General features: G+C 43.7%; 1 protein-coding gene across 5 annotated transcripts in view; it reads right to left on the reverse strand.

Annotated features, from left to right (window-relative positions):
- The window catches only part of TRA2B (transformer 2 beta homolog), a 30664-nt gene extending 12149 nt beyond the window's left edge, over nt 1-18515 (reverse strand). For 3 of the 5 annotated variants that reach the window (XM_066620460.1, XM_066620456.1, XM_066620457.1), the window contains exons 1-4: nt 18385-18515; nt 5417-5550; nt 3938-4142; nt 2345-2533 (exon numbers count right to left, since the gene is read on the reverse strand). In XM_066620460.1, the coding sequence (XP_066476557.1) occupies nt 2345-2533; nt 3938-4142; nt 5417-5550; nt 18385-18420 (564 nt within the window). In that variant the 5' untranslated portion in view covers nt 18421-18515. The remainder of the gene's footprint in view (nt 1-2344; nt 2534-3937; nt 4143-5416; nt 5551-18384) is intronic. The other 2 variants (XM_066620458.1, XM_066620459.1) reach the window with 1 other exon arrangement.
- Nucleotides 18516-24418: the final 5903 nt, after the last annotated feature.

The following is a 24418-nucleotide window of genomic DNA, read 5'->3' on the forward strand; positions in this document are numbered from 1 at the left end:
CCATACCACTTACTTTAAATTGTTCTCACGATTATGGTTAACAGATTGCAGTTTTAGTTACAATATACTTATGCTTGAATAAACTAAGATTTAAATATTATACAAGCACTCATGGCTCACATGCATTTTAAAAAGGAACAAACAGCAAGTTACACACATGTGCTCTTCATATTCCATGTCACATATGCATATATATTGCATGAATACACCTCTTTCAGAAAACGTGGAAGCGTACACATCCCCACCCAAGTAGCAGCAGCTCCGACAGTACCATCTATACCAGTGATTTTCAACCTTTTTCATCTCATGGCACACTGGCAAGGCACTAAAATGATCAAGGCGCACCATCGGTTTTTTGATAAATGACAAGGCACACTGTGCTATCAATGGAGGGTGCGCCTGCCCCTATGACACTACTAATAAATGATCCTCTCCCAAATTCTTGTGGCACACCTGGGGACCACTCACGACACACCAGTGTGCCACAGCACAGTGGTTGAAAATGGCTGATCTATATGAACTTTATCAAAACACCCATGATTTAGCTCAAGGACCTTCCACCTTTGTTCCTGTTAAAAATGTAAGACTATGTTCTGATTCAGTATGTTTTGCAACTGTTGTAACTGCATACCCAGCAGCCAGCCCAAAGGCCAATGCAGAACCATAAATCCCACATCCAGATTTCTGAAGCTGAATGTTTTCCTTCTTTGTCTGCTTCAACAATGCTGCTGAACACACTGCTTCACTAGTTCAGATCTTTATTTGGAAGAACCCCTAGGCAGCACATATAATTTCAGTATCAGCTTTGTTTTTAATTTCAATTAACCCATTTCTTCCCATTCCACAGGTATACACATTTGATCCCTGTTGCATATATGCAATGTTGGGCAGAAACGGTTTAAGACAACCATATCACTGAAGAAATATTACCAAATTGCAAGATAGCTTTCAGAGATTTTCACTATTGCATTAAACAGCCTTTCTGGTTAGATGGAGAAAATGTGATATAAAGCAGTGACCAACATCATAAGCTGGCCAGTCACCCATTCAAACCTCACTTCTAATAGCAATATTGGGCCATCTTTATATCGTTATTAAGACCACCGAGATATACATCAACAGCTTTGGACATTACAAAGCAATATAAAATGCTCTCAATGGTTCTCAACTTTTTAGCACTGGGACTCACAACCTGTTGGGACCTACTAGAAGTCATGTCAATAACCTGAAGTGATGTCATGGCTGGAAGTGACATCCTCAATATAGGCTTCAAACCTAAGCTGCAATCAGCCAAAGGTTCCATTACACAGCCTGCTCGTGCTGTTATTTTGCATAGCCTGGAATTCAAAGCACAATGCAGACTTCTCCAACCATATAGCCCCCCCCCCCAGTGATCCATCTTCTCACCTATTCGGAAGCACCATGCCTCTCTCCCACTGGGAGTCCACCCTGCCCAGCAGCTGTGTTTCCTGTAATTTCAGCTCTGTATTTTCAATGATGACCAAACCAGATGCTATGCAACCCACCTGAAATTGGCCTGCGACCCACCTAGTAGGTCCTGACCCCTAGTCTGAAAAACACTGTTGTAACACTTAACACTGAGACTGAAATGAAGCCTGCTTATCTACGAAAAATAAAAAAGCCATAGGAAGAATTACGACATACGAGTCAAGTATAATTATGTATACTTATTATAAAGATAAAGGATTGTCCTGCATGGTCATGTCCGACTCTAGGGAGTGGTGCTCATCTCCATCTCTAAACCAAGGGAGCAGCGTTGTCCAAAGACATCTTCCGTGGTCATGTGGCCAGCATGACTAAACGCTGAAGCACACAGAATGCTGTTACCTTCCCACCAAAGTGGTACCTATTTATCTACTTGCATCTAGATGCTTTTGAACTGCTAGGTTGGCAGGAGCTAAGGCAAGTAACAGGAGCTCACCCTGTTCTGCAGCACCAGTGTCTCAAACTCCTGGACTGCCGACCTTCCAGCCAACAGTCCAGTGTGCTTAACAGCCACTGCACCTCCAATATTTATAATACATACTTATAAACATTGGGTTTTATCATATGTTATGACTATGGGAACTTAGTCCCATTGAAAGTCTCATTGAAACTACCAATCTACTGTTCAGCCAGTAATTATCATTCTAACTTATTAACTGAGCACACTATATTCTGTTCTGGACTGTGGCCTAGTCTTTGACTTCAAAGACAAGCGCTTGCTTAGCATCCTTCCATGTGTACAGAGAGAAACAGAAATTTAAATTATTTAAATAATAGTTTACTAAAACAGGCATTTCAAAAAGTACAACATAACTTAGTGGTAAGGATGCTCACTTACCTCTTTAGCATCATCAACACTTTCAAAATACACAAAAGCAAATCCTCTAGAACGACGAGACTGTTGGTCATATACAATAGAAACATCTGCAATTGGGCCATATTTGGAGAATACCTCTCTCAGATCCCTTTCTGTTGTATACAGGCTTAATCCAAACACACCAAGACAACAGTTTGGATCAGGATTTGCCTATAAAAAAACCATTATAAGAATTCAAATTCCACAAAACAGTGAAAGTGCATTCATATACAACACAAAAATGCCACAATAGCAAATTCTGAAGCAATTTAAATAATTACAGTTGAGCCCCCTTCCCACCAAAGAATGATGTTGTATCCTGCCGTGCAAGAACTCAGTATGTCCTATCTCTTCTCATGAGAAAAGTGAAATGGTCAAAAGGAGAACAAAATAGTGCCAAATTCCCATGAGTATGTTGTGCTTTGGGCTGCACTTATGGGCTCTAAGCCTCACCCAGACACAGAGTAGGCTTTACAGCACAAAAGAAAAAGGAATGGGAGCCACAATTTCATACATGAGATTTATTAAATGTCTTTTGTGATTTTCTGGACTGGATCAAAAGTTTTAGGATCAAAATAATCCGTTACTAGGATGAATGTAGGTATATCCCTTGGGGGTAAGAAATATAAATTCATAAAGCTCAAGTTTTTCTTCAACTAACCATTCTATGATGTAGCGCACTGGTTTCCAAACATTTCACGCACAGCCACCTTTCTCCTCGCCCAGTTGTCCCACAGCCTCATGCTGGGCAGCCGGGGAAATCAGGGTGCAGAGGCATCTGGGTTGACAGGTATTGAAAGAAGTTGCCCAATGCCAGGCTTTGGGATGATTGGGCAAGGAGGATGGTGACTGCGGCGCAGAACGAAAAGTGCCATGCCTGGCTTTCTTTGAATACTGGATCTGGCCTGCAGGCAAGGGTTTGGAAGCCCCTGATGTAGAGAAACCATTTTGTGCAGTGGTTATGGGCAGAATTCTATCAACCCCTCCAGGATGTACAATGGGGTTACTGGACCCATCCTTCCCACTGCAGTTCATGCTATTCAAAAAGCTGTGGAAGTTAGGGAACAAAACTGTGCCCAAAGCAGTATTGGGCACTGCAGTTGTAATAGTATCTAGAGAGCCCAGGTACGCAAAGGGAAAATGTGCCTTCTTATCTTTGAAGTAAGCCCTTCAAAGTTCAATACCAAATTCTGAGCTGATTTCTGCAACTGTTCTCTCTTCACCTGGATTATCAGTACATGTGTATGCCAACTATTACATCCTAACTACTACTTTTATTTTGAAACCTACAGACACAAATACATAGATGTATTAAGGAGCTACCAGACTCTGCACATTACCTAAAACAATCAAACCTAAGATTAAAGTACTCTGAAGCTGCAGAATAATCTTTATATTTTATATCAGAATAATTTTTATATGCTAAAACATAATTATTCAAAACATTAATGCACCAATTCCAAAATACAATCCACCCAATGTTTTATACAATATTAACAGCTTATTTTTAAACAACTTCAATTTTTATACAGTTTCTGGGTAATTGGAAAATTGTTTATCTTCAAAGACACACACAGCTGAATGATCTCTGGTCAAGTGCTGCCATCCCAGCCTTACTCTGTTGCCAACATGACGCCGACGAGTAGACATAGGAGAATGGCTGTGACTATGTCGGCGGCGATAATCGCGGCTATAAGATCTGCTTCTTGATCTCCTGTGGGATCGAGAACGTGAGCGTGATCTTGTATAATGCCTGCGAGAACTCCTCCTTGATCTGGATCTGTTGAGTACAAAAATCAAGAGTATCATGCTGAACTACAGGTAACCAATACATCAAATTGACAAGATATCCAATAAATGGTGTTCAATACATTTCTAGCCTTACAAACAAGAAAGGTAATTGGTTCATTTCTGAACAGAAATGTCTAAACTGTCATTATGTTACCCACATAAAGCACAGTAACGAGATAAAACACCCACAAGTATATACTCAACAAAGTTTTTATCTAGTTGAAATCCAAAATTTACAAGGAAATCTTGCACATATTCCTCCTTGCACAGCACTTCCTGTTGCAGATATGCAAGGTGATACCAAGGACTTTCAAATGAAAATGCCAGCATACACCTTGAGTTTCAGCTTCTGTATGATAGCAGTCTCTGAACTGTCATTTCACGTGCCTAGCTTGGTTTCAAACACACACTGATGGGGTGAGGTCCTTCTTCCACTAGGCCAGAGACTTTCAACCTTATTCATCTCAGGGTATACTAACAAAGTATTAAAATTGTCAAGGCATACTATCAGTTTTTTTACTACTGACAAGGCATACCATTTGACTGGTGGGGGGGCTCACATCTCCCAATGGCCTATTAATAAATGATCCTTCCCCAAATTCTTGGGGCATACCTGAGAACCATTCAAGGCACACTGGTCAAAATTGCTGCACTGAATAGTTGCACACCTTAAGAATTTTACAATCACAACACAATTCCAGGAGGACATAACCAGGAGAGTATCACAGGACCAGAATAATTTAGATGCAAATTTGCAAGTTAACAAAATGATGCTTGTCAGAGATCTTCCTCTAATGATGTATGTATTACTGCCCTTTCTAGAATAATACCTGTAATTACCTGCCTACCATTTTTATATAAAGTAGCAATACAAGATTATAACAGTCTGTTAAGTCACCTGAGGTAACCTTGAAGTAACAGGACAACAAACTGGCTAGAAAAACCTACTCAGCAGATGTTTCAGCTAATACCATGTTATGACCACCCAGATACATCCTGCTATGATTACAGCACAGTAATGACATATGCCACTCAGCAGAAAGCTCCACAACTACTCCTTGCAGCAATGACATCTCACAGCAACCTGGGAATTAATAAAAATCTGGAAATCTTGACTGCAATTCTTATGTCATGTATGCACAATGCACATAAGTTGAAGGTTGCCTCAGCTTTTCTCAGGATTAGTAAAAGTATTTAAATCATAACATTTCACTTAGAAAACTGCTTCAGTTTGAAGACACTTTTGCCTTAGGACAGACTTACCGAGATTCAGATCTGGATCTAGACTTTGACCTAGACCGCCTTGATCCCTCCTTGGACCGAGATCTGGCAGGCGAGTGCCTTGGAGACTTGCCAGAACCATGAGCACTTCCACTTCTGGAAGCAGAACGGGATTCCTGCATACAGAAAACATACTGTTTAGTTTGAAAACAACCTCTCCAATATTTTAGTCTAAAAAAGCTCTGGTGAAAAATGTCAAAAGATCTAGGTCTCCATTATGTGTCCGGGCAGTTGCCATTATAACTGCCTAGATTTATGGTTTATTTTGCCTGTTAAGCACTTTTCAAAACCCTGCATATGTTTTTTTTCTATTAAACAAATAATGCATGCATGTTTAGCAAAATATACAGGGACACATAAACAGACTAGTAATTACTTAGCGTAGCGCTTTCAGATTCCAGATTACTTCTTATCTTAACTTCATTTTTATTTCTTTTCTTCATTCTTCCGTTTCAAATTCTGACTTCTTTCATCTTCCCCACTTCACAAAAATTGCTCAATATTCTATAAGTGGGACTTCTGGTCTGATAATTAGCATGCATTCACTTTCTTTTTTTTCAAATTTCAGCTTCACTTATTCCTGAGCTTCAAATAATTCTCATTTATAAAACTTGTCAAATGGCGACTTCCGCATTTTCCTTCTTCAACATTAACCTTAATAAAAAAAGAACAGGATGAAGAATATTTAAAACTCCAGGATAGATATTTAGTGCCAAAACTGAAACTAGAAAAAATGCTATGTGTTTGCACTATTTTAACTAGATAAGCAATTCTAGTATTGATTGATCCCAGGTTTACTGCTGTGTTTTTAAAAAGATGTCAATTCAATTGAAAACTACTGACCAACTATGAATTTGCTAGTCATTCCTACTTAAAATGTTTTAACAGCTGAAATGAGATCTTAGTAGACTGACGAATTTTAAAAATTAAGTTACATCTCTTTACAATTGCATTTAGAAACTAGTACTATGTTCCAAAGTCACCAATTTGCACACACATGCTGAGTTAATAAACTTTATTTTTTAAGAAAAAAGGATGTAGAATTAAAGACATACTAACAAGACGAACAACAGCACTTTTAAAAAACTTCTCTCTTTAGTTAGGAAGTCTCAATAGGATTTGCAAGTGAAAACTTGTGCCCTATCACAACAGTAATGGAGAATGCCATAAGGACTTTGCAGGAGTTCATAACATTGTAGTAAGTCTTGACCTAAGCATTTAAACCCATCACAAAAGATTGCATCCTATGTTTAGCCAGTCATTAAATAACTTGTGCTTTGTTAAACTATAAGTTTAAGCTATGTAGCTCAACAAAACAAAACTTAGAATGCAAGCCAGTGATGTGTCTAATAAAATACTAACTGTGCTCATAAATCAAGAGTTGGATCCTACGTTGTGCAAGTAGAATTAACTTCACACAAAGGAACTCCCCCCCCCACTTCTCCTGAACAACTGATGCTGAGGGTTGGGGGGCCCTCGAGAACAGTGCGGGATATGGCATAGGGAGGTTGGTGGGAGAATCCCCAGAACAGGGTCTTGCAAACTTTGTTCCACTTGTCCACATTTGGCTCCAACCTATGTTTTTAAAAAAAACTATGGGAGCTTCCATAAAGAAAGTGAAGATGAATTGTTTTATTAAGCTTCCCCTTTCCATATGACATTAGCACCACAATTCTCAACATCTGTACTGATGTCACAGTAATAATATTGTACTGGTGCAATGGTTGATACATACTACATGTGTACCATTACAGCAATTCTTAGGAAAAGGTTAAATAAAGTTTAAGTGCAATAAAGTTCTCAGTCATTACTTCGATGCATTAACCAATATGCACACAACATGGATTTACTGTGGACTTTGGGAGGATGACAACATGGCAAAAGTTCTAGGCTTAGGTAACTATTTGTCTAACAGCCAGTATGGGTAGAACGCAATACAGAAAATGGCAATATTGATGACTATTACTATATGCAGGATTTCTCCAAGCAAGATGCTTCCTTAGCTGTGGTTTTCAACACCTAAATGCTACCCACTTGTTAGCTGGAAGACTTTCACTCACTACAGGTACTATGTATGTCTCTGTGTTACTTATACTTAGTAAATAAATTACACTTTTCAGCATTGAGAATATTAACAAAAGAGTCCAGAAATTTTCTCTCATTTAGAGTAGATAACGCTGAAGACTTAAACAAGAAATCAGATTGTGATATCATAAAAATCTCAGTTATATTGCATATCCCTTGAAAATAATCCCATTGAAATAGCAGTTGAATGAGATAAAAACCAGTTAAGGTAAAATAGTTGGCACCAATAATGACTTAAAACCAAATCTGTAACCTTTTATCAAAACATCATAGTTAACGCCACCTTTGAAAAGAATTAAGGGCCATTTTCTAATAGCAAGGGATAAATAACACGACTTCTGAGGTCAACAATTATAAATAACAGGTCACATATTAGATCTGAGTTCAAATTATGACTATGCAATCTGTCAGCTAAATAGAACAGATGCTCTTTCCCAATTATAACCATATTTCAAATTTCATCCACCTTCTTTCCTCTTTCAACCAACTTTCTGTGACATGTGTTAATGTTATGTTTTTCTTTTATTTAGATTTTGCACACAAATGCATGTGTATACGTCCAACCTTGTTATACAGATTTTTTATACACGGATTTGACTCAACACAAATGGCCACTGCAAATGGGAAGGAATGTGCTGATCCCTGGAGAAGGGGAAAAAAATCCATCTCTTTAAAATCAGTTTAAAAAACTGCTTTTCTTACTGTTGTAGAGACAGCCATGCAAATGATTACAGGTTTAACCTAATTATCAAAGGATTTTTCATCTGTGGAAAAATCTACAGCTTTTTCGATCTCAATGCAATGATAAACATCCCTTAAATTAAAGGAAAACAGTCGGCCTACACTCCATCAATCCTTGGCTTCATTCCAAGGCAAGGGACCCCTCCCTTCCCCCCCCCAGCACTTGAATGAAAGATAATCACTTTGCTCTGGGTGAAGGGGGGGGTCACTGGCTCAGAGCAAAGAGTCTAAGAGTCTTTTCTAAGAGTGAAGAGTCTAAGAGTCTTTTCTAAGAGTGAAGACTCTTTTCTAAGAGACTAGAGCAGGGGCCTTCAAACACTGGCCTGATGGCCAGATGTGGCCCGTAGCAAACCTCTATCCAGCCTGCAGTCAGCCTCTTGTCCCCTGAAAGCCTCTGGCCCACTTGACTGAACATGACCAGAGCTGTGCTCTGATTGCATCTGGAGGGTGTTCTGAGGGCTGGAGAGGCTAAGTGAATGAGCCCACACATTCATTTATTCATTCGTCTAAGTTGCATCTCTAATCCATTTATTTAAATTTTACACTTAAATTTTTTTCCCTGGCCCTCATATATTTAATGTGGCCCTCAGACCAAAAGGTTTGGAGACCCCTGGTCTAGAGAGAGAGACTGATTGATGAATTGTCTGCCTAATGTATCTTTTCTCCATCACAAAGGTCAGCAAGGTTGTTTTTAAATGGTTGTTTTAATTGGAGGCTGGATTCAGGCTCTGCCAGCCTGCCTGCGCTTCTGCGCTGGCCCAGTCAACTCTTGAGGAGGTGCAGATGTGCTTATGGCACATTTGTGACCCTCCTAGGTCAGTGTTGGACCAATGGCACCTTAGAACTGTGCCCTTAGTCCTCAAATTTAATCAAACCTGCTTAGGCTGCAATCCAAATTGGAAGTACTTGGAAGTAAATGCTAACAACTCAACAGAAGTTACGTGTCCAGGCTCCCCAACAGCAGATAAGAACATAAGAACAGCCCTCTTATGTCGCTCTCTTTTGCACCTTTTCCATTTCCACTATGTCCTTTTTGAGATGTGGCGACCAGAACTGGACACAATACTCCAGGTGTGGCCTTACCCTCGATTTGTACAACGGCATTATAATACTAGCCGTTTTGTTCTCAATACCCTTCCTAATGATCCCAAGCATAGAATTGGCCTTCTTCACTGCCGCCGCACATTGGGTCGACACTTTCATCGACCTGTCCACCAACACCCCAAGATCTCTCTCCTGATCTGTCACAGACAGCTCAGAACCCATCAGCGTATATCTAAAGTTTTGATTTTTTGCCCCAATGTGCATGACTTTACACTTACTGACATTGAAGCGCATCTGCCATTTTGCTGCCCATTCTGCCAGTCTGGCAGAATTCAGACCTGAGCTCCTGGATGCTACTGCAGATGCTCCTTGGTGACGTCTGGGAGCCTTTCTGAGACCTGTAGAGGCCACTAGAGGCCTCAGAAAAGCTCCTGGACACAACCTGAATGAGGCTCCTGTCGTGTTGAAGTCCCTGTGGGACAGAACCCACAGATTTCATTATACACAGGTTTCAGTATCTGCAGGAGTCTGGGAATGGATCCCTTGTGGATAACAAGACTCCACTTGTACTTCTGAGAAAACTGTTAGTGCCTATACTCATGGACATTTAAGTCCCCTTATCAAGTACAGCTTAGGTTCCAAGGCTCTATACTAAAGTCAAAACATCTGGTTCTTGCTGGTCCAGTGCTATTGTGACTGCGCTAAAGCAACACCAAAGAACTTACCAGTGCAATTCCAAAGACTTTCCTGTGGGCAAGAGTATGGGATATCCACTGGGCAAAACAATTACAACACAGAAAGGTGACGTCATAAGAATATTCCTTTGGACTTGTTTTAGTCACATTACTTCAATTACAAGATTTAGACTAAAATTTTCTCTGTTAGCTTTTTAAAGGGAGTAAATGGCAGTTGTAAGGGGCCTTATCAAATGTCAGCTATCAACTTTCCATCTTCCTACTTTGTAGAGTTAAAAGGTGGCTGTATTTTGTTTTCCCTTCAGGATCCACTTTTTTCTCACACAGAATTAATGATCTCCAGTGCCTCACAGGCTGCACCTACTTCAAAGCCCTGATCAAGCCCATTCACAAGTTGGATGTTCCAACATCATGTTCCTGAACAAGCAGTCAGAGACCTTATGATACCCAACTAGAAATCCTGACTTTTGCAACAGCTTTTCTAAGCAATACCGTATATTTTCTGCAGTGCAAAGTGTATGTGGGTAGCACAAGCAGAAATTTTTGGATAATGTTCATGGAGTTACTACACAGGGTTTTAATTTCAAGCATATACAGGAATCCCCCCACATTCATGGGGAATCTGTTCCAGGCCCCTCCCTGCAGATATGGAAACCACAAACAAAAGAGGATCCTATGTGTACAGTGCTCCACAACCCTCCATGCCCATTACCTTTCATTTTGTTTATCAGTCATGTTTATCAGTGAGAACTGTTCTGCTTCTTGTTAATGTTCTATGCCCCCCTAGCATGCAGACTGCCTGCTCATATAGAAAAATGGGCACGGGGTAAAAGCAGAAGTCATGTGTTTTGAGCTCAACAGCTCAGTCTGAGCCTGGGGATGGACATCTCTGGCCTCTGCTGAACTCAGACTCACTTCTGGAAATAAGGGTAGTGGGGCCCTCCTTGCCTCTGGGGCGGCAGCCCCCCAGATTACATGGATGGGCTTTCATCCATCTCCATGGTTTCAGCTATCCATGGGGGGTTCTGGAATGGAACCCCCTCCCATGGGTGACATACCTGTATAGTACTTCAATCCACCCTGCTTTTATTTCAGTATTTCACTCTCATACTAGTCAAGTAAAGAACAGAAACAAAATTTGTATTAACGGGACTAGGTTGCACAGGATAATCAACAAAAGTTAATCTCAGATTTGAAGTCAAGCATACGGTCCACAGAAGCTACATGCTTGAACGACACAATAAGCAGAATATTTTTGGCACAACAGAGCCAGTGACAGAAGAGACAGCCTACTTTTCCAAGAATGTCCAGCTGAATACATGGTTTTCCATGTAGATTTGCTAACGAATCTGGAGTAATTCTCATATGAAGCTATTCCACAAGAGCCCAAACAGGACTTTTATTTACAAACGAACATCTCGCCCCACCTCAAAATTTGCTATGAAATACTTTAAAAAAGTATCAAGACTATTCCAGTTCATGCAATTTCCTTCTGTAAAATATTATGTACCTAGGAAGTGTAACTACCTGAGCTTCACTTCTGAGTAAACCTTGTCAAAAAAAGAGACTAGGGTTGTCCAAGAACTGTGCTTGAAGGACAATATCCCACACTTTCTGAATCCATTTTTTCACTTGTGTACTCCTTGGCAGCCCATTTCCATAAATTATATCCCTCATATTAGCCTTGCAAGGCATTGTAATGCCAGCCCTGCAAGGCATGCTAATACAGACCTGTCTTTTTTTGCCATTATTCAATTCTTTTTCAAATACCCCTAATGGTCCTGGCAAGTACCCTGTGGGGATATACATACCCAGGTAGGGAATTACTGTTATAGATCCATCTCTACTCTTTCCTCTTTATCAGTACAGTACTTATACAGTACTGAAGTACAGTGGCTTCAGTACACCAAAGGCTACTGAAAAAACTCCACAATCAGGGAATTAGAGGACAGGTCCTCTCATGGACTGAGAACTGGTTGAAGACCAGGAAACAGAGAGTGGGTATCAGTGGGCAATTTTCACAATGGAGAGAAGTGAAAAGTGGTGTGCCCCAAGGATGTGTCCTGGAACTGGTGCTTTTCAACCTCTTCATAAACGACCTGGAGACAAGGTTGAGCAGTGAAGTTGCAAAGTTTGCGGACGACACCAAACTTTTCTGAGTGGTGAAGGCCAGAAGTGATTGTGAGGAGCTCCAGAAGGATCTCTCCAGACTGGCAGAATGGGCAACAAAATGGCAGATGCGCTTCAATGTCAGTAAGTGTAAGATCATGCACATTGGGGCAAAAAATCAAAACTTTACATATAGGCTGATGGGTTCTGAGCCATCTGTGAAAGATCAGGAGAGAGATCTTGGGGTGGTGGTGGACAGGTCAATGAAAGTGTCGACCCAATGTGCGGCAGCAGTAAAGAAGGCCAATTCTATGCTTTGGATCATTAGAAAAGGTATTGAGAACAAAACAGCTAATATTATAATGCCATTGTACAAATCGATGGTAAGGGCCACTACAAAGCAGGAAAAAGGATGTGTGTGCTACCCCAAACACATTTTTGCTGCTATGTTAGCTGCTCATGTTGAAACAGTTATTTGCTGCCTTTATGATTTGTTTACTATTGGAATTTTAATTCTGCCCATTTGCCATGTTGAATAAACTAGAGTGGGGTGGGAAAATTTTCAACTTTAGGGATCCTGGACCTTTAACCATTGTATAGGAGAGAGAACTACAGCAGGTGCAGCTTGTCATCTATGAGATGAAATTCCTTCTTCTATACAATGGTTAAAGGTCCAGGACCCCTATAGTTAAAAGTCTTCCCACCCTGCACTAAACAGACAAAGAATACAAATCAATCAGCTTTTAAATTTATTTTATCAGATAACTTCCTGGTGCATGTACCTGTATGATTCGCACACCAGAACACATACCTGTTGTATGCACGATACACGTTTTCCACATAACCATACATAATATAGAAGCAACTCTGAACACTCAATAACACTGCTTATGAAAGGCTACCTCTCTTCTCTTGCAGTCCTGCCTGGTTCAGAAGTTGAACACAGAGTGGAGAGGATTCCTCTTCTTATGTTCTTTATATACAGGCCTTTGTTATTCTCGCTGAACTCAATTTTGTATGTGCATGGACAGCACGAAGTTGAACAGGAAGGGAAAAAAAATCAAAACTTTTCTGGTTTCACTCTCTGATTAGCTCCCAAGTTAGATCAAAACACTCAACAGCTAGGCCAAGAAGTGAGGGGGAAGAATGTCTCTTTTGGCACATACTCCAGCTGCCACAGAGAAAGTGGTGCAAGCTGGTCCAGAGATACCAAACTTCAAACGTTACTTGCCCAGGTGACTTTGACTGGGATAACAGATAAGGAATACAGTAGATCCTGCTTTACAATACAGGTCATGTCTGATCATCCAGATTTGGCTCAACGCCAGTACACTGACCCACACTGAGCTCCGATCAGGGGCGACCTGTAGTCCTCCAAATGCAACCAGAGTTCTGCTCTCGATCTGAGGCCTACAGGTGTCAAATCTGCAGGTTTCATTATCCGCAGGTTTCAGTAACCACCAGGGGTCCAGGAACAGATCCCCCTGCAGATACCAAGGCAATGCCTATGCTAACCTGTTTCAGAGAATCCATCATAAGGTGAACCTACTTATTTGCTACTGATCTTTGGGCAGTTTGTTCTGGGAAGCTGCTTGCCCTGCTGCCACCTCTGCCATTTCACTGGAGGCATATGGTGAGCTCTTCCGGGTTATTTGTTGAGCTACAAAATGAGCTGGAGAGGGAAATAAGAGGAGCCACCTCATTTCTTCCTTCCCTCCTGCCATGTTTTAGCAAGGCAGACCTGCCTGCAACATAGTTAACTGCTACCACTCATTCAGCCTTTCCCTCCTCAACTATTTTGCATGTTCATCATGGCCCCACCACAGAAAAGGAGGTGCTGTTGCTGACTCTGCTACACTTGTGGAGCAGATGAGGAACAAAGGTGCGAAGAACTCCTCCTACCTCTCTGCTCAGTCATACACTAACTGGTCGCCATTACTTGTTCCCTCTTTCCTTTCTCTCCTCTGTCACAGCAGTGTATAATCATCATAAAGTGCATAATACAGCAAACCTAATTTTATTAAGGAGAGTCCACTGCAAAGTGATTTTACCATATACTGAGCTAATTATAGTGGGGACCCACTACAGGTCCAACCTTGTTATATGCTGTTTTTTTTATACAAGGATTTGACTCAACACGAATGGCCACTGCAAATGAGAAGGAATGTGCTGATCCCTGTAGAAACGGAAAATGCATCCCTTTTAAATCAGTTTTTAACTGCTCTTCTTACTGTTGTATAGACATGCAATCAATCATTCCATTCTTCCATCTAAGCTAGGCAAATGTCCTTCATATTTCTAATTGCTGACTGCCTCTCTACAACAGTAAGAAAAGTTATTCTTAAACCACAATTTTAAAGGGATGCACTTTTTAAAAAAACTGTTTTTATTTAACACATTTTATGGTATCAGCAGGGAATCCCAGAATCAAACTCCTGAGGACGTCAAGGCTTTATTCTATTAGGAGCAACGGAAAGGCAAGAAACCTGGAAGTGGGCCTTTAAATCTATTTTTCCACTTTTTTTTAGTCCACTGATTTTTTTAATCCACTGGGGTTCTGAAACAGAACCATAGTGGATAATGAGGGATGACCTGTACATACCACAACTCTAAGCAACAGCTGCCATTATTCAATGCAAAGAACCACAGTGCTTGCCGATACTTTTATTCTGACCAAAATGAGCATGAGCAAGATACCCGACATGTATGCAATGATCATTAAGCTTTTATTTCTCAGTTATACCTTCTGGAATTCGTCATAGGACCATCTGACATTTGATAGCACCCCTGTAGTGTTTATGTGGAGGCGCTAGCCTTAGCCTCAGTATGTTGGCAATAAAGCAAAGCACAGTTTGCACTTGCGCAGAGCAAACTTGCGCGGCCTTGGTGACATGCTGAGTCTGAAGCTCTGTAGCCTGTCAACAAGAAGATGTTATAGGGAATCATATCTAGGAATGTGGACTGCGGTTAAGCTAGAGAGCCGGCTAGTTATAGCTAGTGTGAATCTCAGCATCCTTTTGTAATTTCCCTATTACGCAGACTTCTGATTCATAGCTTAGTATTGTAAACAAGATCAGAGAATGGAAAACCCCAGCCTGTTGTGTATTGTTTGAGAGGGAATAAAAGTCAGAGAAGGCTGAATCCCAGAAGCTTTTTCCTTCTGCATCAGGCCTTCCTTCTGCATCTCGCTTCTATACATGTCTGTTGTTTTATTCATTGCTATAACTCTTTGCTGCCTCAAGTTCTAACTTTCAAACCCTCAGAGTGCTTCTGCTTTAACACTCTCCTTCAGGCAACAAGATACAGTCTTGTGTGTCTCTCACCAAGCACCAAGGCCCCCAAAAGCCTTGGGTGCTCCCCAAAGCAGCATCTTGCGCTGCTACACACCCCTTCATCAAAATACCTTTCAACCATTTCATGTAGTGCCCATTAGTATTGGTAAATAGCTCCAATCATGCAGTCCCTTACTTGGTATCTGTGTTGACCCACAAGAGAGATGAAGGCAAACAAAATTAGTCTTTTGAAACAGAAATACTTTACTACTTAGTTTTCAATTGTATATTTTTATACAGTACCTCAATTCATTTTTTGTCCACTCCAATGTGCAAATATAGACTTTCATAACTTGACTTTGAGCAGAGGACAAGTCAATCAAATCTCAAGATGGCCTTATGGCAGTGGTTTCCAAAGTGGGGCATAGATGCCCCAGCCTGAAGGTCCTGGTCTCTTTTCCCTTAAGGGGTGGGGGCAGGCAGCGATCCTGTGCTGCTCAGGTGGGCTGCAGGGACTGTGATGCACTCACCAGTCCCTGTAGCAGCCTATCAGGGGTGCAGGGAGCTCTATACTAGTGTCTGCAGAGCTCCCCAGCTCGTTACAAGTGAAAGTGGAGCAATCAGGCTCCACTTCCAGTTTTGCAAAGGCAGAGCATGATCGATCACTCCACTTTCACTTTCTTCGGGCTGGGAGCCCTAGACTGGTGAGTGCATCCTTTTCCCTGCAGCCCTCCTGAAGGCACAATCGCCTCACTGCCTCCCCCCCCCCCCCGCCGCCTCCCCCTGCCCCTGCAAGGTATTACAGCAGTGCAAACTCTCCAAGAGAGTTTGAAAACCGCTGCCTTAAGGCAAACTAGTATCCTTCCAGGCCACATTTGCATGGGGTAATACAGGCCTACTTTAGAGATTTGTTGTACTCACAGTACCTGACATATATTATGTGCCCTAAATACCAGCACAATTATTGTTTGATCTTTTCTGCCTCTTAAGAATATGAGTCATGCTTTACCAACAGCCTGAGCATTTTTTAAATTATTGCTTAGAGCAGCCATTTTCAAAAACTGTGCCATGGCACACTGGTATGCCGTGAATGGTCCCCCAGGTGTGCCACAGAAATCTGGGAGACTGTCATTTATCAATAGGACCATTGGGGGATGTGAGCCCCCCGCACAGTGTGCCTTGTCAATTGCCAAAAAACCGACAGTGTGCCTTGACCATTTTAGTGCCTTGCCAGTGTGCCATGAGTCAAAAAAGATTGAAAATCACTGGCTTAAAGGTATATCACATGCACCAACATGTATGCATACCCGACATGTTTCATTTATATGAAATATAAATTTCAACCAACCACTGCCTCACTTGCTTCTTGTTTCAGTACCACAAACATTTACTGCATGGATTAGAACAGGGGTGCCCAAACCCCGGCCCTCAAGGGTTCCCAATTCAGCCCACTGAGAGCCCCCAGTCTCCAATGAGCTGTGGCCCTCTGGAGACTTGCTGGAGCCTTGCAACTGCTCTCAGTGTGACGGCCAACTGTTTGACCTCTTGCGTGAGCTATGGGACAAGGGCTCCCTCCACTGCTTGCTGTTTCACATCTGTGATGCAGCAGTGGCAGCAAAGGAAAGGACGGCCTTGCTTTGTGCAAGGCCTTTTATAGGCCATGAACTATTGCAAGACCATCATTCATTCATATAAGTTATATTTCTAATGTATTCATTTATGTAAATTTATTCAAATTTGAAATGTAAATTAACTTTTTTTCCTGGCCACTCTGACAAGGTGTCAGAGATGATATGGCCCTCCTGCCAAAAAGTCTGGACACCCCTGGATCAGAATTACTGAACAAGTTATGCTTGAGTGTGTTTTTTTTGGTTAAAAAAAAAACACAAAACATCACCTTTTTGATGTTAATGAAAACACAACACACCCCATTTTGGTGCTAAAGGTTTTTTTCCAGAAATTAAAAGTGATTACTTTTCCAGTTAGAAATAATACCTTGGCTTCATCTGCTATCACTGTACCATCTACCAAGTACATTTTCAAAATAATTATAATCTATAACTATAATTAAAGTGCACCCCTACAATAAAAACACCACGATTTTCTATTTTAGTCAAATTTTGGAAATGTTTCAATACATTTCAAGAGTCCAAGCCTATGCATGCCTACTCAGAAGTAAGTCCTACTCTAGTCAGTGGGGCTTACTCCCAGGAACGTGTGGCTAGGATTGCAGCCTTAGGTGTGCTTAGAGCCCAGTCCTCTGCATGCCTACTCATAAGTAAATCCCATTCTAGTCAGTGGGGCTTGCTCCCAGGAAAGTGTGGCTAGGGTTGCAGCCTTAGGCGTGCTTAGAGCCCAAGTTCAACTGTGCCTGGTTCTACTCAGAAGGAAGTCCATTCTAGTCAATGGAGCTACTCCCAGGGAAACGCGGATGGGCTGCAGCCTTCCTCTCCCAAGGCGCGCGAGGACGTAGCCCTGAAGAGCCACAGCGCTGCTCCAAAGGGCTTCCTCTCCTTCCGGGGGCGGGGAAGGGGCACGGACACACACACTCCCGGGCAGCGCGGGGCTCGACGCTGCGGCCACAGAAGGCTCATAGGAAGCCACGACGAGGACCGGACACGCCGATCTCTAGACGCGGGCGGCGGGTGCAGCCCTGACGAGCCCGCAGCCGTTCCTGGGGACGCGACAGCCGCAGCGCGCCAAGCCCTGCGCGGCCATTTTGTCCCCGCGGCGGCGCGCTCGCTCAGGTCACCAGCCCAAGATGGCGCCGGCGCACACGGGGGGGAGGGGAGGCTCCCCACAGAGCGCTCCGTGAGGGAACGGGGGCCGCTTTCTCGCGCCGGGGAGGGGAGGGCGAGGCCGCCTCGGGGCCCCCTGGCGCTCTGCCTGCCTGTCCCTTCGGCGCCGTGAGGGGAAGCTGAAGACCCAAAGGGGGGGCGAAATGGCGGCTCCTCCCCCACTCGGGCGGGCCGCTGAAGCGGCGCTCGCAGGCTCTGCCTATTACCCGCTCGCCGTAGTTCTGCTCCCCGCTGTCGCTCATCCTCCCGACTCGGACTCCGGGACGCCAACCGCGGTTGCTAGCACCAAGACCGTCCGCGCGCCTGCCTTCTCTGCAGCGGAAGTGACGGCCCCCAGAGCCCCGCCCCCGGCGCTCCTCCTCCCTCTCCGCCTCCCCACGCGGGAGGGGGAGGGGCCCTCAGCTCATTAAGGCCGCCTCCCGGCCGCACTTTCCTGGGAGTAAGCCCCACGGACTGTCTTGGGACTTACTTCTGAGTAGACAGGCATAGGAGTGGGCTCTGAGGCAGGGGTTCCCAACAGGGATGTGGGGAGGCAGGTGAGGCAGAGCCTCCCCAATGGAGTCCTTTGGAAAGCACCGCTGCTGTGTGAGGCACCCACGGGCTCTGCACTCCCTTCCTCCTTGCTCTGCGCATGGGTTGTGGGTGCTTGGGTGCCTCACAGGGCAGTGGCGCTTTTCGAGGGACTCCTGTGGGGAGGCTGTGCCTCACCTGCTTGTCCACCTACTTCACCTCCCTGTTTCCCAAACTTTTTAGCACCAGGACCCACTTTTTTTTACTCACCACTCAACTGGGACCCATCTAGGTTTGCCAGTCTTTAACAAAAGGAGATCTAAATGAAATAATATTTATTATTCGGAAACAGCCAGGGTGGTGTAGTGGCTTGGGAGGTGGACTTAGACCTGGAATATCTAGGTTCGAATTCCCCCTCAGCCATGAAGCTTCCTGGGTGACCTTGGGCCTGTCACTTTCTCTCAGCCTCACCTACCTCACAGGGTTGTTGTGAGGACAAAAGGAGGGGAGCAGCAGCAGATTTAGGGTCCAATCCTATCCAGTTTTCCAGTGCCAGTGCAGCCATGTCAATGGAGCCTGTGATCCATCCTGTAGTGGAGAGGCACTCAAGGTATGGGAACATTTGTTCCCTTATGTCAGGGTTGCATTGCGATTACACCTGTAGTAGGGTAGGATTGGGCCCTCAGGCTGCAATCCTATCCACACTTACCTCTGAGTAGACATGCATAGGATTGGGCTGATAGTATCTGATTTTTGAATAACCTCAGGACTTGAGGGCCTAATCCTATCCTATTTTTCAGTGCCAATGCAGCATGCACTGTATCCTGTGGTGGGGTGGTAGTCATGGAGGCCTCCGCCAGGTAAGGGAATGTTACACAGACACAGAACTCCATTACTCTGCGCCGGCTAAATAGCCAGCGCAGAGTCAAGTAGCCCCATTGTGGGGCTACTTTTCTTACACGGGGGAAGGGGATGAATGTTAGCTTCCCCTGAGGAGCTGCCATTGGCTACCCAGCACACGCAGGATGTTGTGGCAGCCATTTTGGCACCATGGCAGCCCATCGTGCGAGCAACTCAGGATTGAGCTGTATGTCAGTGGTTCTCAAATTTTTTAGCACCCGGACATACTTTTTTGAATGACAATCTGTCGGGACCCATCGGAAGTGATTACCTGGTATTTATGTCATGACTGGGGGTGACATCATCAAGCAGGAAAGCTTTTAATGCGCCCCATACAACAAAATCAAATCAAGTTAATTAAGTAAATTAAAAGTTTACAATGTATAAAATTTATTTGCAATAAAGAAGAACTCTCCTAATCCTCCCAAGCAGTTGCTGATCAGTTTTTTAAAAATCCCCAAGCATTCCTAAGGCTGCAATTCTATCCATACTTACCTGGGAGTAAGCCCCATTGACTATCATTGTTAAAAGCATATACATTAAGTAGCCTATTAAAAGTACAGATCTGTGACAGTTCCCCAAATGCAGTTACATAGCATGGTAGCATCATGCCTAATATATTAAAAATAAAATACACATTGAAATGAATGGGGACCCACATGAAATTGATTCGCAACCCACAGTTTGAGAAATGTTGCACTACACTGTGGTAAATGTAATTAGAACTACTTTTCCATAAGAAATGAAATAAAAATATTTCAAAAAAATGTTGAATAAGTCTAACAAAACAGCTGAGTCCTGCTTAAGGACTTCAAACTTTTACTTTGCTCAAATAATCTGTTCATAGTTCTCTATATTTGTTTTCCTCATGGACAGAAGGTATTATTAGGTTGTACCCTAAGGAGTGTTGCAGTGCAATCCTATGCATGTCTTCTCAGAAGTGAGTCCCATTTTGTTTGGTAGTGTTTACACCCAGGTAACAGCCCAATCCTATCCACACTTTCCTGGGAGTAAGCCCCATTGACTCCAATGGGACTTCTGAGTAGACGTGCATAGGATTGGGCTGTCAGAGCTCGATCCTTCAGTCTGTGGCACAGCTCTGCACCGCGGACCACAATCACAAACCGTGCCATAAGGCACATTTGCGGGGCTTACTGCCGGACTCCCGCCAGAGCTAGCCTAGCGCCAGCTGGAGCTGGGCTGGCGCGTGGTGGGTGCCTGGGTTCACCCTGGTGGGTGCCTGGGTGCAGTCTCCTGGACCACCGGGCTGCGGAATGGGAGGTGGGGGTGTGGCCGGGGGCGTGGGGAAGGTGTTCTGGGGAGGGGGAGACGTGACCGGGGGCGTAGGGGAGGTGTGTCGGGGGAGGGGAGCGGCGGATCCGCGGAGCCGAGCTCCGCAGGCTCCAAGGCGCTCAGGTAGGGCTGCTCGCCCTACATGAGTGCCTTTACTTTAGCAGCAACCATAAGGTTGCTGCTAAAGTGAGTAGCCCCATTGCGGGGCTGCTTCCCTTACTCAGGGGAAGGGGACGAACATCCCCTTCTCCCGAGGAGCCTCCTGTGGTAGCGCGGGAGGTGCAGGATCCGGCGGGAACCCGCCATGGAGCCGCAGGACCTGGGCACCATGGGCAGCTCAGGAATGGGCTGTTAGTGTGTTAAAGATTACAGCCTGGTTTCCTGAGCAGAAGTATGAAACAGAGGCTTAATCAACCTGGCTGGTTCTGAGTTTTCTCAGGTAAGAAAGCAGATGTTGGCATCAATGCCAGGAAGGAAAGCACAAATAATGTTTTCTTCTTGAAGAAGAAAACCAAGACAACCACTGGGAACGTGGATTTCTGACATTATGAGACCGCACAGTGGAGAACACAGCACAAACTATGGTTTTCTGTGGGTGTCTTGTGCAAACGGGACCATCGCATTCGCTGCTGCCTGGGCTTAATTCAGCCTGAAACCAATCTAGCAGATGTTTAGCTTCTAGGTTCAGGAGGAGTATAGGTGGGCTTTTGCAAAACAGTATTGTTTTTGTTATGCTGCATTCCATAATTTGATCTATATTTTGTCCACAGCCAGGATTTATTTCATCTATATTCCACCTTTTTTCTACAGAACTCAAAGTGATGCATGTAAGATTCCTAAGTAATCTGGGCACAAAAAAGACTCAGAGCTGGTTCTGGAAGGTTGCTACATTATGTAGTCTCATGTTGCCAAGTATATTTAATAATTCAAAATAATATTAAAATAGAATAATTTTATATGGTACTTTTTATATTGTCAAAGCAGCCCACAATCAGTTGACTTTACAATAGCACTGTATGTAAGCTATTATTATTATTGTCCACCTAATACTGATGGGCGCTGAGGTTGCCTAGCACACTGCTGCCTAAGCTGGGATTTGAACCTCCAGCTCATAACTCTTGTTCTTAACCATCATATTAAACCACATTCTGCAAAGGACACAACAGAAGTGTTGAATCACAGAGAACACATTGCTGAGGTAAGAAACAAGTTTTTATTGCGTTGTCTGAAAAAAATGGAGCAACTTCTGAAAGCGAGATGCACAAGTGGAGCTGCAGCCATCTCTTCTCAGCAGGACTCTCATTCCTCTACAAGTTTTCTGACAGTCAGCCAAGTAGCTGATGTCAGTGAGGTCTGGTTACACCAGTTTGCTCGCTATCTGTCATGGAGTTCACAAAGCAACAGGGGCCTGTGTGGAACATGTAAATCAGCAGCTCCACAGATGAACAGTTCACACTGGTCACTGCTGCCAGGTATGGTGCAGGTTTCTCTTGTGGTCTGCACGACTGCCCATGTGACCTTTTCCCCTGATGGACAACCACCTGTGGAGAGCAAAGAAACACAGAGCATGTAGTAAAACAGTGTTTTAGTGTGTGTGTGTGTGAATACATATTCATTTGCTAATTAAGCATGTGTACTAAAACTTGAACTTTTACTGTCCTTCACTACTTTGTTTGCTTTTGAGTCTAATTGGATTCCTGCTGAGGACTGGAAGTGATGTCATTAGGCAGGAAGAGATGTCCTTAAACAGGTCAAAACCAAAAATAAGCACTTTTTCTCACTTTGGAACTCATTAGCTGCAAAAGACAGAAGATAAAACACACAAATCTTGATCATATTTCAAGTTATTGGAGAGCCCAGTTTTCATGGGCTGCCCTTTCAGCAGTAACTCCTCAGCACTGTTCAGCAGCTGAGAGCCTGAGGGCCAGATAAAAAGTTTCCGCGGGCCACATCCGGCCCCGGGCCTTATGTTTGACACCCCTGATCTATACTTTCAGCTTCTCTCAGCATTCTATCTAAATCATGAACTTTGCAAAGCTAACTACACCTCTAAAATTAATCGCTTCTGCTAAGCTAGGTATTTTCCTATCTTAAGGTTAAAGGTTCTGCTTCAAATCATAACCCATAAATCCTATATCAGGGGTGCCCAAACCCCGGCCCGGGGGCCACTTGCGGCCCGCGGGGACTCACAATCTGGCCCGCGGGGAGTCCCCAGTCTCCAATGACCATCTGGCCCTCCAGAGACTGGCTGGAGCCCATGCTGGCCTGATGCAACTGTTCTCAGTGTGAAGATCCCTCACCAAAGGCTACTGAAAAAACTCCACAGTCAGGGAATTAAAGGACAGGTCCTCTCATGGATTGAGAACTGGTTGAAGGCCAGGAAACAGAGACTGGGTGTCAATGGGCAATTTTCACAATGGAGAGAAGTGAAAAGCAGTGTGCCCCAAGGATCTGTCCTGGGACCGGTGCTTTTCAACCTCTTCATAAATGACCTGGAGACAGGGTTGAGCGGTGAGGTGGCAAAGTTTGCAGAGGATACCAAACTTTTCCGAGTGGTGAAGACCAGAAGTGATTGTGAGGAGCTCCAGAAGGATCTCTCTAGACTGGCAGAATGGGCAGCAAAATGGCAGATGCGCTTCAATGTCAGTAAGTGTAAGGTCATGCACATTGGGGCAAAAAATCAAAACTTTACATATAGGCTGATGGGTTCTGAGCTGTCTGTGACAGATCAGGAGAGAGATCTTGGGGTGGTGGTGGACAGGTCGATGAAAGTGTCGACTCAATGTGCGGCAGCAGTAAAGAAGGCCAATTCTATGCTTGGGATCATTAGAAAAGGTATTGAGAACAAAACAGCTAATATTATAATGCCATTGTACAAATCAATGGTAAGCCCACACCTGGAGTATTGTGTTCAGTTCTGGTCGCCGCATCTCAAAAAAGACAGTGGAAATGGAAAAGGTGCAAAAGAGAGTGACTAAGATGATTACTGGGCTGGGGCACCTTCCTTATGAGGAAAGGCTACGGCGTTTGGGCCTCTTCAGCCTAGAAAAGAGGTGCCTGAGGGGGGACATGATTGAGACATACAAAATTATGCAGGGGATGGACAGAGTGGATAGAGAGATGCTCTACACTCTCACATAACACCAGAACCAGGGGACATTCGCTAAAATTGAGTGTTGGGAGAGTTAGAACCGACAAAAGAAAATATTTCTTTACTCAGTGTGTGGTTGGTCTGTGGAACTCCTTGCCACAGGATGTGGTGATGGCGTCTGGCCTGGATGCCTTTAAAAGGGGATTGGTCAAGTTTCTGGAGGAAAAATCCATCCATCCATTGGTCAAGTTTCTGGAGGAAAAATTCATTACGGGTTACAAGCCATGATGTGCATGTACAACCTCCTGATTTTAGAAATTGGGTATGTCAGAATGCCAGATGCAAGGGAGGGCACCAGAATGAGGTCTCTTGTTATCTGGTGTGCTCCCTGGGGCATTTGGTGGGCTGCTGTGAGATACAGGAAGCTGGACTAGATGGGCCTATGG

Source organism: Tiliqua scincoides, chromosome 3 (genome assembly GCF_035046505.1).
Source record: "Tiliqua scincoides isolate rTilSci1 chromosome 3, rTilSci1.hap2, whole genome shotgun sequence".
NCBI classification, from domain to species: Eukaryota; Metazoa; Chordata; class Lepidosauria; order Squamata; family Scincidae; genus Tiliqua; species Tiliqua scincoides.